Genomic DNA, 14662 nt, shown 5'->3' with positions numbered 1-14662 from the left:
TATAAATTAGATTACTGTAGCTGTGGGAGAAGATATGCAGTATGGTACTAGTGGCGAGTTGGAAGAGATGGAATTTAAATAGGAAAGTTTCTGTGTCAATAAGAAAGTATGAAGCCTTTTTTAAAACTTAAAGAAGAGGACATATAGATCATATGTATCTTTCCTCAGCTACAAAATAGTCCACATTATCGTATCCTTAAAGGCTACATTCATAAATGTTTAAAACCAAATAGAATAGTAATATTACCACTTTTGAACATTGCAGGGGTCAATTTTAACGCTGCTCTGGGCTATTGAAATAGAGTCAGAATGACTTCAAGCTAAACATTCTTGCCTTTGAATTGTCTAAAATGACTACTTTGTAAGATATGCAAAGAGTGGTTTCCAGCTGAGCAGCTTAGCAGCTCAACAGGTGAGCCAGAAGAAGAAACTAGTTTTCTCCCGACATTGTTAAAAAGAAATACTACCCATATACTTAAAAGTTGTAGTCCAAGTTATGATTCTTTTACTAAACATGACAGAAGAATACAAAATGGTTTTCCAGGCCCCTGGCTCCAGACCATACATATGCTGTTTTGCGCAAATAATAGTTTAAATCTTTTTCTTAGACTGCCATGCTTTATGTAGTGTGGGAGTGAAGGAAACGGGCTTTGGGGTGTTTTGGAATTGCTTGCAACCCCTTTTTGTGTTTCAAAAGGCAAGGCTCCTTTTATCAAAATGAGCAAGCTGAAAGTGGGATATGGCACACTGTTGACAATAATTTTCAATATGTCTTTGGTCTATTGGCTCAGAATTGTTTGATAAAGAACTTGTGAACTGCTTCATTGTCCTTGTTTCGGGTGCCAGAAAGCTTTTCTTCACTGTTCGTAGACCATTACAGCTATTACAATGGTACCTCGGTTTACGAACTTAATCCATTCCGGAAGTCTGTTCCTAAACTGAAACCATTCTTAAACCGAGGTTTGCTTTTCCTAATGAGGCCTCCCACCACCGGTGCCCTTCAACTGTTCAGATTCCGTTCTTAGACCAAGGTAAAGTTTGCAAACCGGGACACTACTTCTGGTTTTGTGGAGTTTGTAAACTGAATACAGTCATACCTCTGTTTAAGTACGCTTCGGTTTGAGTACTTTCAGTTTAAGTACTCCACGGACCCATCTGGAATGGAATAATCCACTTTCCATTACTGTCAATAGGAAAATTCGCTTCAGGTTAAGTACGCTTCAGGTTAAGTGCAGACTTCCGGAACCAATTGTGTACTTAAACCGAGGTACCACTGTAGTTCTTAAACTGGACTGTTCTTAAACTGAGATACCACTGTATACATTAAACGGGAAGTTTTGTAACAATGCTACCCACTCCCGTGAAATTACTTGTGCTTACGGATGGCCAGAACTAACTAATGGAACCAGTCATACCTCGGGTTATGGCCACTTCAGCTTGCGTTTCTTCATGTTAAGAATGCAGCAAACCCGGAAGTGTTTATTTCCAGGTTTCGCGCACGCGCATGAGCAGAAAAGCCCCGCTCTAGTTACAGACTTTTCAGGGTGCAAACGGCACCCCAGAACGGATTGAGTCCGTAGCTAAAGGTAGCACTGTATGTTGGTTGTGGTGTTGTAGAAAGATAGATTTGATAGCTATGGTGCACATTAAGAAGTTGCAGCTGCTCTTGTCAATGCCGGATTCATGTATAAGCTAAACAAGCTGTGGCTTAGGGCCCCACTCTCTTAGGGCCCGTAAAAAATTTAAAGGAAAAAAATCCTGTATGTACATTTCCAAAATATAAGATAGAAACAATAAAATAAAACCTACATACAGCAACAGTGTTTTGTGTTGTGTAGGCTCCTATTTGTCATGTGCAAATGGCTTTAGGTACCTATTTGGTCCATAAATTACCGTATAGCATATATTCAACACAAAAAAACCAGTGACAATTTGTTGTTGACAAAGGACAGCTGGACATATAAAGGACCCCATTACCTTCAGTAGCTTAGGGCCTCATCAAACCTAAATCTGGCCCTGCCCTTGATATTTCATAGGTAGTGCAGTAGGCATGTATTCTGGATTTTAAAAATTTGGAGTAAAAAAACTGCAGTGTACTTCTAAGAAAAACAGGTAACTTATGCTATGTGTAATGAGTGCTTTTTCTGGCCTTTCCATACTACCTTAAAATACATTTGTTCTCTATGAAGACAATAAATGTTTTGCCTATTAACCAAACTTAGTGGATAAAAATGAGTGTTGTACACACCCATTTGTAGCAATAATTAAAAGAAGGTAAATATCACTTAGCTTGCCATGCATAGCTCACTTAGTATTGCTTGCCAAAACCAGATATTTATCATTCAATATGGTTTTTCATCCAGAAACCAATAGACTCTAACTGGTCCTATGTGGAAGATCTATTGAAGCAGTCCATCGATAGTCAAGTAAGTATGTTAAGAATCACACGCAACTTTGATTGGGCTGATTTGGGGACGGGTGGACAGAATGTGAAAATGATTTTATTCACCACGCTGCTTTCAGAAATCTGGCTTCTTTAACTCAGGAGTACGAACAACCTTGATGATCTGTGTGAGCTAGGATGCTGTGTAGTTTCTTTCTTGTTAGTGGTCATACTCCGGAGTGCTTGTGTTTTGAAGATAAATTGTCAGATAGGGTGGGGGGGCTGGGGAGAGATAATTATCTTGGACGTATTACTTGGTCCCTTTGACAAGATGTATTCCGAATAAGAACAGGATGCTTAGAAAATGTAAGCTCTATGCTGAATCTGAGGGTATCAGGTTGAGAGACGTGATGGGAGAGATAGTCTATTGCATTGAAAATTCAGCTATATCCTCATCACAGCAGGAAGGTGACTTGCCTTGCTGAGCAATTTGTCTTACAGGCTTGAATCAAACTCTTACTGATAAGGTTGTAGCTTCTGAGCACTCACTTCATACCTTATCATTTTTCTTTCTACAGAGCTGTTAATGCAGTACTTTGTGGCCCAGAGGTCAAAACTGACCTCCTTTTTAGAGTGCTTTTAAATATGCTGTACATGTTAACACGTTCTCTGTAAAATGTGTTTTTAGGTTGCATGGCACAAATTGTAATTTATGTAACACCAGCTATTACAAGAATTTCTTTAATTTGTTTGTATATTTATTGCATTTATGAGGTGTCACATAAAATTTACTGGGTGTCCTATAAAGATATGTAGCAGAGGCTAGGAGGCCAAGTAACAGATTTTCTTTTGGCTTTGTCTAGGCAAGAGCTACGATGGTTTTTTGTGATGGGAATGAGCCTTGAACTTACATGTTTTCTCCCTCTTTCTTCCCCTCTACTTCTGGGGCAGCAGTGAAGAGATCAGAAACTTTCAATCAACCACTGTTTAGGGTTCCAGCCAAACACTAAACTTTGGTTAATCTCATCTATGGTTTGTTTAAAACACACCTAATTCATAATTTGTGGTTTAAAGCTGACTTGTTTCAAATAAGACACGTTTAAAATTAGATGTAGTCTGATGGCTTCAAGTGGCCACATTTAATGAAAAATAAACACAGTGAAAGCTTGCAACTGCTCTCTGTAGCTGCTCTTCTGGAGGAGGGAATATGTGAGCCCAAAGGCTTAGTAGGCTCATTTCCATGGTTTATTATATTGTCTTGACAGAGCCAAAATGTTAGCATGTTATGATGCATTATCATAATTTTAGAATATCATCTAGAATTTTTACAGTGCATGTCTACACAAAGTAAGCCCCATTGAATTCAATTGGACTCATTACATTTAAATGTTTATAGGACTACAGCTTTAATATTATTCTGCAAGCTGCTGTAATACATATATATTATATTAAAATTATATATTTTCACACACACACACACACATATAAAATGAATAGGTTTTAGAGGAATTAGCCAGTTTATTATTGCACTTGCAATTGTTATACTACTATTATAATTTGTTCTTAAGGCTAAACAGAGTGTTATGAGAACAATGTAGGGTGTAACTGGCAGCTTGAGTTATGGGATGTGTTTTGTAGAAACTAGATCCTTTACAAGAAAGCTGTTTTCCACCTCTGGCTTAGCTATGCAATCAAATGATTTATCATGTGATGGATAATAAAGAAGAGCTCCAGGTTATCTAAAACTATTCGTTCTTGTTTTATCTTGGAATAATTAATAATGTATACCAATGGGTCCTGTGAAACCTAAAAACTAAAAGGAAGTCAAAAATTAATTTAAAAAACTTAGCATGTACCTACTATCCCATAAAGTGCACACCTTTCCTTGATCGGGAATTGTCAGGAAGCCATGTGTGGGGCTCAGTAGGGTACTGGCCCATCTCAAAAAGCCACTGTAGGTCAGTGTTTCCCAACCAGTGTGACTCCAGATGTTTTGGGACTACAACTCCCATCATTCCTGACCACTGGTCTTGCTAGCTAGGGATGATGGGAGTTGTAGTCCCAAAACATCTGGAGGCACACTGGTTGGGAAACACAGCTGTAGGTCATAGTCATATTCTGAGTAACTGAAAGTATTACAATTTTGGGGCAGGGATTTCCCCCCCCCCTCTCCAAAAGATAACATTGTTGCTTAATGATTTAGAATGCATGATTTGTATTTTTCAATCAATTATGCCTAGGTATCTTGAGTTCGTTCACATCACAGGGCTATATAAAAGCTGGCTCCCAGGGTTCATCTCCATTATAATGTCACACCAAGGAATGGAATCCAGGGAGAAATATGCAAGTGGATAATGGGTGCGGCTACACTGATTTGAGTCAGTTCTCGCTTGTTTGTCTTGGAACAAAGTGGCTGTAATCTGAACACAGTTGAGAGGAGAAACAAGGATAATTCTGTGGTAGCATCATGCAGTCTTGACCTCAGAAATGAATGCAGATTGGCCAATTCCAATATAGTTTATAGAATATTAGATTTAATTCTCTAGGCTATAAGATGTTACATTCCTGGCCCACATGGGCATATGCATAAATGCCACATGTCACAAAGTGCTAATTACCAATATTATCTTGACAGAATCTCTGCAAGCCGAACGGGCCAAGATCACTCCGCTATTCGGAGGCCAGAATTTTCTTAGAACAAACGTTTTTCTATTGTTTCCAGTGGGTCTTAGCCATTAGAAAGTCGTCTTGACACACTGTTTGGAATTTACCTAGAGGTGGCCTCCTTATCTGGGAATTATGCTCCAAATTATCTTTCATAGCCCCTGGCTTTATAGCTATATGATTCTAATGTATAAAAATGTAGGTAGAGTTTCAGTAGATGACAATGCTGGTACTTGTCAGATTTTATTTTCTAGATCGCTGCTCATATTAATGGATTGGCTTGCTTCTAAACTAGAAATAACATTTGAGGAGGGGAGCGGGATATTCTCAGAATCCGAAAGCTTTATATTTGATTGTGACCAAGGTTGTTTTTACTATTTAAAGAAGAAGAAGCTTGCTAAATAAAACAAAATATAATTGCATTTGAATGTCTCTGTTTGCTAGGCTGGAATATTAGAGGAACAGTTACGAACGCATCTTCAGTGCTGTTTGACATTAAGTCGTATCTGGGATATGAACCTCTCAGCCGTCACCATACTCTGGGAACATTATAGCAAGAATCTGGTTAGTAAATGTCCAAGAAAGCTGAAAGTGGGCACCTGTCACCTTGAGAAAGTTGTTATCTAGTCAAGTCTGCTTAGCAGTGGAAATGCTTATGGCCTCATTCCCCCTGCCAGTTTCATTCATTTACAGTTTCCATCCCACTTCTTTCAAAAGGGTCTGAGTTAAGGTTACCAGACGTCCCCGTTTCCCGGGGACAGTCCCTGGATTTACACATCAGTCCCCATACAAAATCCATTGAAGTTGAAAAGTGTCCCCGGATTCATTGAAAAAAATCTGCTAACCTTAGTTGGAGTAGCTTCCCAATATCTACATTTTTTTTTTAAAAAAAAGGAAGGGGGAAAGATACGGAGTGGGAAAGAGAGCAACACCCTCCTATCTGGCAATCATTCTCTGAAGTGAGGCTCGATCAGGCATCCCCAAACTGCGGCCCTCCAGATGTTTTGGCCTACAACTCCCATGATCCCTAGCTAACAGGACCAGTGGTCAGGGATGATGGGAATTGTAGTCAAAAACATCTGGAGGGCCGGAGTTTGGGGATGCCTGGGCTAGATTGTTCTTCCTCTTTGCCTCTGCAACCACAATTGTTTGAAGAATTCCTCCAGGAAGGAAGGGGGGAAATGGGATCCCATCAGTTGTGATCTTCTAACCCAATAGATACAACCAAGCAATTCTTTCCCTTTTTAGTGTTCTTGCAGGCTGGGATGCAGCCTTCCATTGGCCCCTTTTCATTCTACAGTGTGTCGGGCTTCGTGTCTGCAGTCACTGGAACTTTTAGTTTCACTCAGCAGCAGCTGCCATTTCCACATGGCGATATAAGAGCCTGGAATGGAGCAGTATTGTGTAGTGGTGGCAATAAACTATTGTGCCAAGGAAGGGCATAGCTCAGCTGTAGCCTCAATATACTGTATTTTCTTTCTTTCTTTCAGAACAGTCACTTTACTATTCCTTGGTTTGGTCTCAAAGGTCTTACAAATATTAGTAAAACACCCATGTCTATGTATGAGTCAGTGAAGAGATGTTGTGGCGACATACATACTCCTGACATGTATACCACCAGCAATAGTTACCAGTTTTTTCTTCACATTATGGTACAAGTAGTAAAGAAAGCAGTGAAGACCAATGGCACTCATCCCTGGAAGCAGATCAAAGGAAGGTACAGTGGCTTTTGCAGTTTTCCACATATTGATACTTTCAGTGATTGACTAAATTTGTTTTATCTGTATGTGTAGTGTCAGTCTGAAATATTCCTGTATTCATTTTATTTTCATTTCATAAATTGATTATGGGAGAGGGGAGGACCTTAAAGCTGTTTACAAAAACAATGAAGTTACAATTTTAAAAAATAAAACAATAATCTAAAATATACAGAAATTTAAAACCAAAATAAATTAGACTAAAACCAATTAAAACTTACATGAAGCTTATAAATGTCTTGGCATTTTTTTTCATTACATCTGGACATTTTTTTGGATAAAAGGATGGTGGGTGGGGAAATGACATAAGATGAGCCCTGCTGGATCAGGCCAATGGCCCATCTTGTCCGTCCTCCTCCTCTCACAGTGGCCAACCAGATGCCTTTGAGAAACCCACAAGCAGGACCTGAGTGCAATAACACTCTCCTCCCTTGTGATTCTCAGTAACTGATCTCCAGAGGCACTCCACCTGAGTGGAGGCAGAGCATAGCCATCACAGCAAGAGCTGTCAATCAGTAGCTGGATCCTGCACCCCACCCCTGCAGTAGTTCTTCTCACTCTTTCAGTATGCATGGACCAAAACCTCCTATACTGTCAAGTCTAAATGAGCCTTCACATGTTTTTGACAGCAACTCCTGTCATTCATTACCAATGGATGACAATCATTATTTACAGTGGGAAGCTCTTCTGCACTGTCGTATTGAGACCTAGCTGCCCTGTTCTGGTCTTTGAGCTATTTGTCCTCTGAATACCAGCAGTCTCTGTGGTACTAGATGAGAGATGGCTAGAACAGCTGGCAGAAAATATAGTCGAATCTCTTCTTCTCAAGGAGTTTGCAGTTCATGTTAGCACAGTCCACTTCCCAGTTTTTTTTTCATCTGGAGTACTCTGGTTCCAGACAAGCTGGTGGTTGAGGACAGGCCCACAACTCACCTTGAGCAGAAAGAAATTCAGCAAGTTCATTTACCACTGTCATACAGTGGTTCCGCTCCTTCCTCCTGGGCCGTGTTCAGAAAGTGGTGGTGAGGGATGAGTGCTCAGACCTCTGGGCTCTCACTTGTGGGGTGCCTCAGGGTTCTGTCCTCTCCCCCATGCTCTTTAACATCTATATGCAGCTACTGGGAGAGATCATCAGGGGGTTTGGGCTGGGTGTTCATCCGTATGCGGATGATACCCAGCTCTACCTCTCTTTCAAATCAGAACCAGTGAAGGCGGAGAAGGTCCTGTGTGAGTGTCTGGAGGCAGTTGGAGATTGGATGGCGGCTAACAGATTGAGGTTGAATCCTGACAAGACAGAAGTACTGTTTGTGGGGGGCAGGAGGCGGGCAGATGTGGAAGACTCCCTGGTCCTGAATGGGGTAACTGTGCCCCTGAAGGACCAGGTGCGCAGCCTGGGAGTCATTTTGGAGGCGCAGGTTAATTCTGTATCCAGGGCAGCTGCTTATCAGCTCCATCTGGTACGCAGGCTGAGACCCTACCTGCCCGCGGAGTGGTGCATGCTATAGTTATCTCTCGCTTGGACTACTGCAATGCTCTCTACGTGGGGCTACCTTTGAAGGTGACCTGGAAACTACAACTAATCCAGAATGCGGCAGTTAGACTGGTGACTGGGAGCAGCCGCCGAGACCACATAACACTGGTCTTAAAAGACCTGCATTGGCTCCCAGTATGTTTCCGAGCACAATTCAAAGTGTTGGTGCTGCCCTTTAAAGCCCTAAACGGCCTCGGTCCAGTATACCTGAAGGAGGGTATCCACCTCCATCGCTCTGCCCGGACACTGAGGTCCAGTGCCGAGGGCCTTCTGGCGGTTCCCTCGCTGCGAGAAGCCAAGTTACAGGGAACCAGGCAGAGGGCCTTCTTGGTAGTGGCACCTGCCCTGTGGAACGCCCTCCCACCAGATGTCAAAAAGAAAAATAACTACCAGACTTTTAGAGGTCATCTGAAGGCAGCCCTGTTTAGGGAAGCTTTTAATCTTTAAGAAATTAGTGTATTTTAATATTTCTGTTGGAAGCCACCCAGAGTGGCTGGGGAAACCCAGCCAGATGGGCGGGGTATAAATAATAAATTATTCTTATTATTACCATTATGGCAGTTCTTTGGAAGGCAGGTTAACGGAGCTTATCGAAGCAAAGGATAAACACAAAAAAAGTTGTCAAGGAAAGTGTCTTTGTGCTTTTTTTGCAGAATTTATTCCAAATTCCACCAGAAAAGAATGCGAGAACTGACGGAGGTGGGCCTGCAGAACTTTTTCCATCTTTTCCTTGTGCTGGCAGCTATAGCAGAGACAGAGGACGTTGCCAGCCGCGTGATGGAACTTCTGCATTTCCTTAGTCCAGTTTCTACAAGCCTTTCTCTGAGAGCTTTGATCTGGAAGGGCTACTTTGCCTTCATCTTAACGTATGTTGAAAGGAACATGGATATCAGTGTGCTAGCTGAGGAGGTCTCGAATGCCTTCCACAAAAAGGCAAAGGAATTCTTAATTGCCAGAAACGACCCCTTACAGAAACAAAACCTCTGGGTGCTGCTTTCCACTTACATTGATGGCGTCCAAGAAGTTTTTGAGACCAGCTGCCACTTGCACCTTTCCGAAGAAAAGCTGCTAAATGATGGCTTTAGTATGCTGCTGCCTGGTTGCCGAGGAGCTGAACTTGCAAGAGTGTTTAGCTTCTTGCAAGATGTTCTGTTCAGACTGAGGTAAGAGTTTTTTAATTAATATTTTCTGATTCAAACTTTTATCAAATTTCTCACACATTGACTTTCATACACACCTACAGTGTAATACATGTATCGTACTGTAATTTATAATCAATTCATTTTAAATAAGTTTATCCTGCTTTGTAGCATAAAAGGTTTGGGTGGCAAGGAACAAAAATGATAAATTCATAATAACTTCAATTAATCAGAGGGCTGAGGTATGTAAGCAGAAGGCATGGATTCTTTAAATTATGAATTAGTGTGGTGAAGATGTTGGATCCATTTTGGCATAGACTTACCATATTCATCCAAAGAAACATAGAGGCTAACTCAAACTCTAAACGGTATAAGCCACAAAACTGTAAACAATCTACCAGTGTGATAAGTCTCCTGTTTGATGCCTGACTTGGACTACACAACAATATGTGTTTCAAGTATCTGGCCACCCATATGGGATGAGTGTATTGCATTCATCTTGGTGGGTTTTGAGAATTTGAATGGAAGAATGCAAAAGATGTTAAGGGCTGATGAACACATGTTGATCACTTCTTGATGGCATTAAGAAGTGATGACTTGCCTCAGGGATAGCTGCTCTGTCCCACGTGGTATAGTCAGTGGTCAGGTATGATAGGAACTTTGGTCCAACAATAACTGGAGAAAACCATATTGCTTACCCTTGACAGTCACTGTTCACAGATAGACAGCATCTTACTGCTTTTTAATGGATTTGAATCTCACTTGTATGGCAAGTCAGTAAATGAACGATATGTATGAACGAGTACAGCAGTCTTGTATTTCATCGGGGTTGCAAAGCAGGGACATAGCGCTCTGCTTTGCTATCCTAAAGGCTTGCATACTGAAAGAAGTGGCTTCACTTCCTTTGTGATCAATATGGAAGCTGACTGGAATGGTGAAGTGGGGCAGAGCACTCTGCTTCACTGGCATGTTAGCTGACTGGATTGGTGAAGCTGCTCTTCTGTCTCTTTTGGGCAGTAGCAATAACTGTATTGCCTCCACTGTCTTGTGTAGGAACCGGGTCAAATTGCTCTCCTGCCTCCTTGCGCAAGCTGCTTGGCTTGTAGGATTCCATGGATCCTGGTGCAGCTTGAAAATAATATAAGCGGTTTGACAATTGCTTGCTTACAGAGGCAAGAGTGGGAAGGAACACAGTGCCTTAATGCTGAGCTAATAAATGTGGTGCCCTCCAGATGTTGCTGGAATGCAACTCCTAGCATCCCTAGCCATTGGCTATGTTGACTGGGAGTGATGGGAATTTGATTCCAACAACAACTGGAGGGCAACACATTGGCTATCCCTGCCTTATTGAAATGTAAGCTGTTGGCATTCTCATTTGCTTCTGAACTTATACGTAATTGTATATTCAGCATTTCTGTTGTAGATCTGACACACACACACACACACACACACACACACACACACACACACACACTTTTTATATATTACACATACCTGTTTGTAGAGCTTTTGCAATATTTCATGTAGCCCCAAAGTTCCTGCTTAGATAAAAACGACATAAAACAGGAGAATGGCATGGTGACTAGTAAAAATAGGAAGGATAGTGTCTCATCACTAATCAGTTTTGCCTTGATTTATTGATACAGTTTACAACCTCCAAACTGTCCTTTCCGCAATAAACATATTTCTGTCCACTAATTCACATTGGAGGCAGCTCTTCAATTTGAAGGGGGGGAAGCTGCCTTAGGGAGGTCAGAAGACATCTTCCCTTGCCATCCTGCCACAAGCCCTAATGAGGCAGTTATTGATTGGTCACTGTAGAAATCTGAGGATTTGTGGGGGAGGAGTGCTAGAAAATATGCATTATGAACAGTGGGAAGAAACTGACCTGCATGTTTACCTTAAGTACTTTGTTACTGTCTGGATAGTTTGACTTCTGCTGTCAGTAGCTTGTAAATCCAAGGACAACTGATTATTTATTTTTTTCCAGGCTGTCTTTGAACAAAGATAAAGTGTTTGACAAAGGGTAGGTGATTTATTAGGAGGGACTTTGTAAATTGGTTTAACTTGGTTTTTAAAAAGTGCAGACTATCCAGATGCAGAAGACACACTCTCTGGAACTGTACGAAAGCATTGCACATGCTACCTTGGAAAAGGTCCTTCTTAAATGGCCTGCGTAGTCCAACAGAGTTGTATTTTTGACGTTCAGATAACATGAAATTCTTAATTTGAAAAAGCCTTAAATGTTGTATGAATTATTGAAAGCTGTGAAGTTCTGATTCCGACTGCATGCTTCTTCACTACCTGATTGGAAAGCTCCTTCCTAGCTGATTGCTGTCAACAGGACCAGCCCCAATGTTAGGCAAAGTGAGACCTCAAGTAGGAAATGCTGGAAGGTAGGGAGCAACAGTAAGGTTGGGGGGACAGAATTATTTATATTATTTAAAGGCATTTCTAACCTTCCCAGCTCACAAGAGCCTGGGGGTAGAGTGCAATAAAACAAGGCAAAGATATAGCGTGCCAGCAACACAGCAATAGAAACAAAAAACAGAGCAGGAAATGAACAAACCAGAACGGCATGCAACAAATCCGCATAATTGCTGAATGCCTGAGTAAGCAAATACATTCTCAGCTGGTGGCAAAAGCGCACCAGTGATGACACCAACTGAATCTCAGAAGAGAGGAACTTTCACAAACATGGTGCAATGGCAAAGAAGGTCCTTTTTCTGGATACAGATGCCATGTCCATTTGGAGGAACTAATAGGGTCTCACTTTCAGATATTAACTCGTAGTAAGGTCAGTATGGGAGAAGGAGATGTGCCTTGAATCTCGCCAAGTTAGTAGTAAACTGGTAGCCACTGCAGCTGCTTCAGGACAGGTGGTATGCGGTCCCAATAGACATGTGCTGACATTGCAGGAATCTTCTCTTTCTCACCTGCCCCCTTTCTCAGTAGTGAGGAACAGCGCTACAGGAAAGCATCTCCAGCGCCACTTGGTGGTTTTGTGAAGGGGTCCTTAAGATTTCTGCGGCTCATTTGTGGATGGGATGAGTAGATAAAATTAGATTGTACTTAAGGTCAACCAAACCTTCCTTTCATGTGCTATGCTCAGCCATCAGTAGCATATCAAGAAGCATTTGGGTGGCTTGTGAAAGATTTCTCCTCCCTGGAGTTTCACCAGAGACTAAGTCAGGTTTGGGTGATAGCTAACTATAGTCATACTTCGCGTAGACTACTGAAAGCAAGTATGGGTGGTTAGATACCACCCTTTATGTTTGTGCTGGTAGTTGGTAGCCAGAGGGTTTATTCTAATTGGCTTTAAATTCATACCTCTGTTTTTTATTTCTCTGCTTTTCAGCATGTTACCCTTCCCTAATCATGAAGTGCTTAATATTTTTAGATAAAATTAATACTTCTTGCAACTTGAAAATGAACATGATGGTATAACTCAGGCACCCCCAAACTTTGGCCCTCCAGATGTTTTGGACTACAATTCCCATCATTCCTGACCACTGGTCCTGTTAGCTAGGGATCATGGGAGTTGTAGGCCAAAACATTTGGAGGGCCACAGTTTGGGGATGCCTGGTATAACTGTTTACTGTTTACTGACAGTAAATGAATACAATATGCAGTATTTTGACAAAAGATTTGAGGCAAATCCATAAACCTGTTATATTATTGGCTGCGTTTGTGCTAATATATGCATGTATGTTGGGTTTTAAAAATGATTTTAGGTTGTTCTGCTTCAGTGCTATTTTTAATATGGTTTCAATTTTTTTTAAATATCTATAACTGATTGGTTCTAGTTACAGGTAGGTAGCCGTGTTGGTCTGAGTCGAAGCAAAATAAAAAAATTCCTTCAGTAGCACCTTAAAGACCAACTAAGTTTTTATTTTGGTATGAGCTTTCGTGTGCATGCACACTTTGTCAGATACACTTTGAAACAGAAGAGCTGCTCTTCTTAAGGTGCTACTGAAGGAATTTTTTTATAACTGATTGGTGTGGGGTTGTATCTGTTTTTTCGTTGTATCTGTTATTTATTCATTTTATAAACCACCTTGGGTTCCACATTGAGAGAAGGGCAGAATGTGTTTGTGTGTGATATACAAACCATATAATAATATTTATTTCCCAATTGTGTAAAAGCAACATTGTAGCCCAGTGTGGAGAATCTGTAGCTTATTCTGTGTGGGTCTGCCAAGAATAGGGTTATAGAGCAATACCCTCGGACTGATTAATAACATGCATTCTTGGCCGCCTCTCTGATTTGGCAAAGGAGCAAATGTCTCACTTTAGCAATCCTTCCTGTTTTAAGATCCAGGTGGGAATAAGATATCAGCCCTTGCATAAATGTAATATTTATGCCAACTGTACTGGGTGTAATAGTTCTAGGACTGTCAGAATGTGCAGGTAAGTAGGAAGTGAGATCACTGATTAAAGAGAGAAGCGGCTCCCTGTAGGCAGTTAGTTAATAATAACTTCATATGCCACTTTTCTGCTAACCCAAGATGATGGCTCACAGGAGCATTCCTTTATTGCTGATTAAGTAGCATTATGAAAATACTGACTTGGCTGTGTTAACTAAATGCCTTGGTATTTAAAGCTTAGAATGTCAAATAGTTGTAGCAATCCCCTTTAACACATCACATAGAGTTTCTGGAATCACATTTCAAGTCTCCCTTCTTCCTTTTATTTGAGGTGATAGTAGAAATGGCATTTTCTCCCCCATTTTGCAGAGTGAGGCATAGCCAACAGCTGTACTTTAATTATAGCCATTCATGCTGCTGTGTTAAGGGACTGTCATAATTTCCATTATAACTCCTTTTATTTTCAAGGATTTATAACACAGCTATGAAAATTTGCTCTTGGGCTAAAACGTGACTCATGAGTTCTTGTAAGAGTGTTCACTTTTTTCCCTATTTCTTTTTTCTTAAGCAAACATTAAAAAGCTCTCACTTTGCTTGAATATAGCCTTCATGTTGAAAAGAGGAGGGGAGAGAGAGAAGAACTGGATGCTTTCTAGAATATTCTGTTCGTTTCTCTCTGAAACAGTTTTCCATTCTATACTTGCGTCTAGTATCTAGAGCAGTACCGTAATTTCCAAATTCTGTGCTGCAAGATCATTTCTAGCATGCACCGAGAAATAAATGAGGGTTCCTTGATCTGTCTTGATTTCAGTCTTCATCTG

At 40.9% G+C, this 14662-nt stretch overlaps 1 protein-coding gene across 1 annotated transcript in view; it reads left to right on the top strand.

The window, feature by feature from the left end:
* The window catches only part of MMS22L (MMS22 like, DNA repair protein), an 85031-nt gene that overhangs the window by 22440 nt on the left and 47929 nt on the right, over positions 1–14662 (top strand). Inside the window, exons 11-14 of the mRNA XM_060272605.2 lie at positions 2364–2426; positions 5492–5611; positions 6538–6764; positions 8989–9498. Coding sequence (XP_060128588.1) covers positions 2364–2426; positions 5492–5611; positions 6538–6764; positions 8989–9498 — 920 coding nt within the window. The remainder of the gene's footprint in view (positions 1–2363; positions 2427–5491; positions 5612–6537; positions 6765–8988; positions 9499–14662) is intronic.

Source organism: Zootoca vivipara, chromosome 3 (assembly GCF_965207765.1).
Source record: "Zootoca vivipara chromosome 3, rZooViv2.hap1.1, whole genome shotgun sequence".
Lineage (NCBI taxonomy): Eukaryota > Metazoa > Chordata > Lepidosauria > Squamata > Lacertidae > Zootoca > Zootoca vivipara.
Note: the sequence above shows the minus strand (reverse complement) of the source record. Positions and strands in the feature narration are given on the sequence as shown.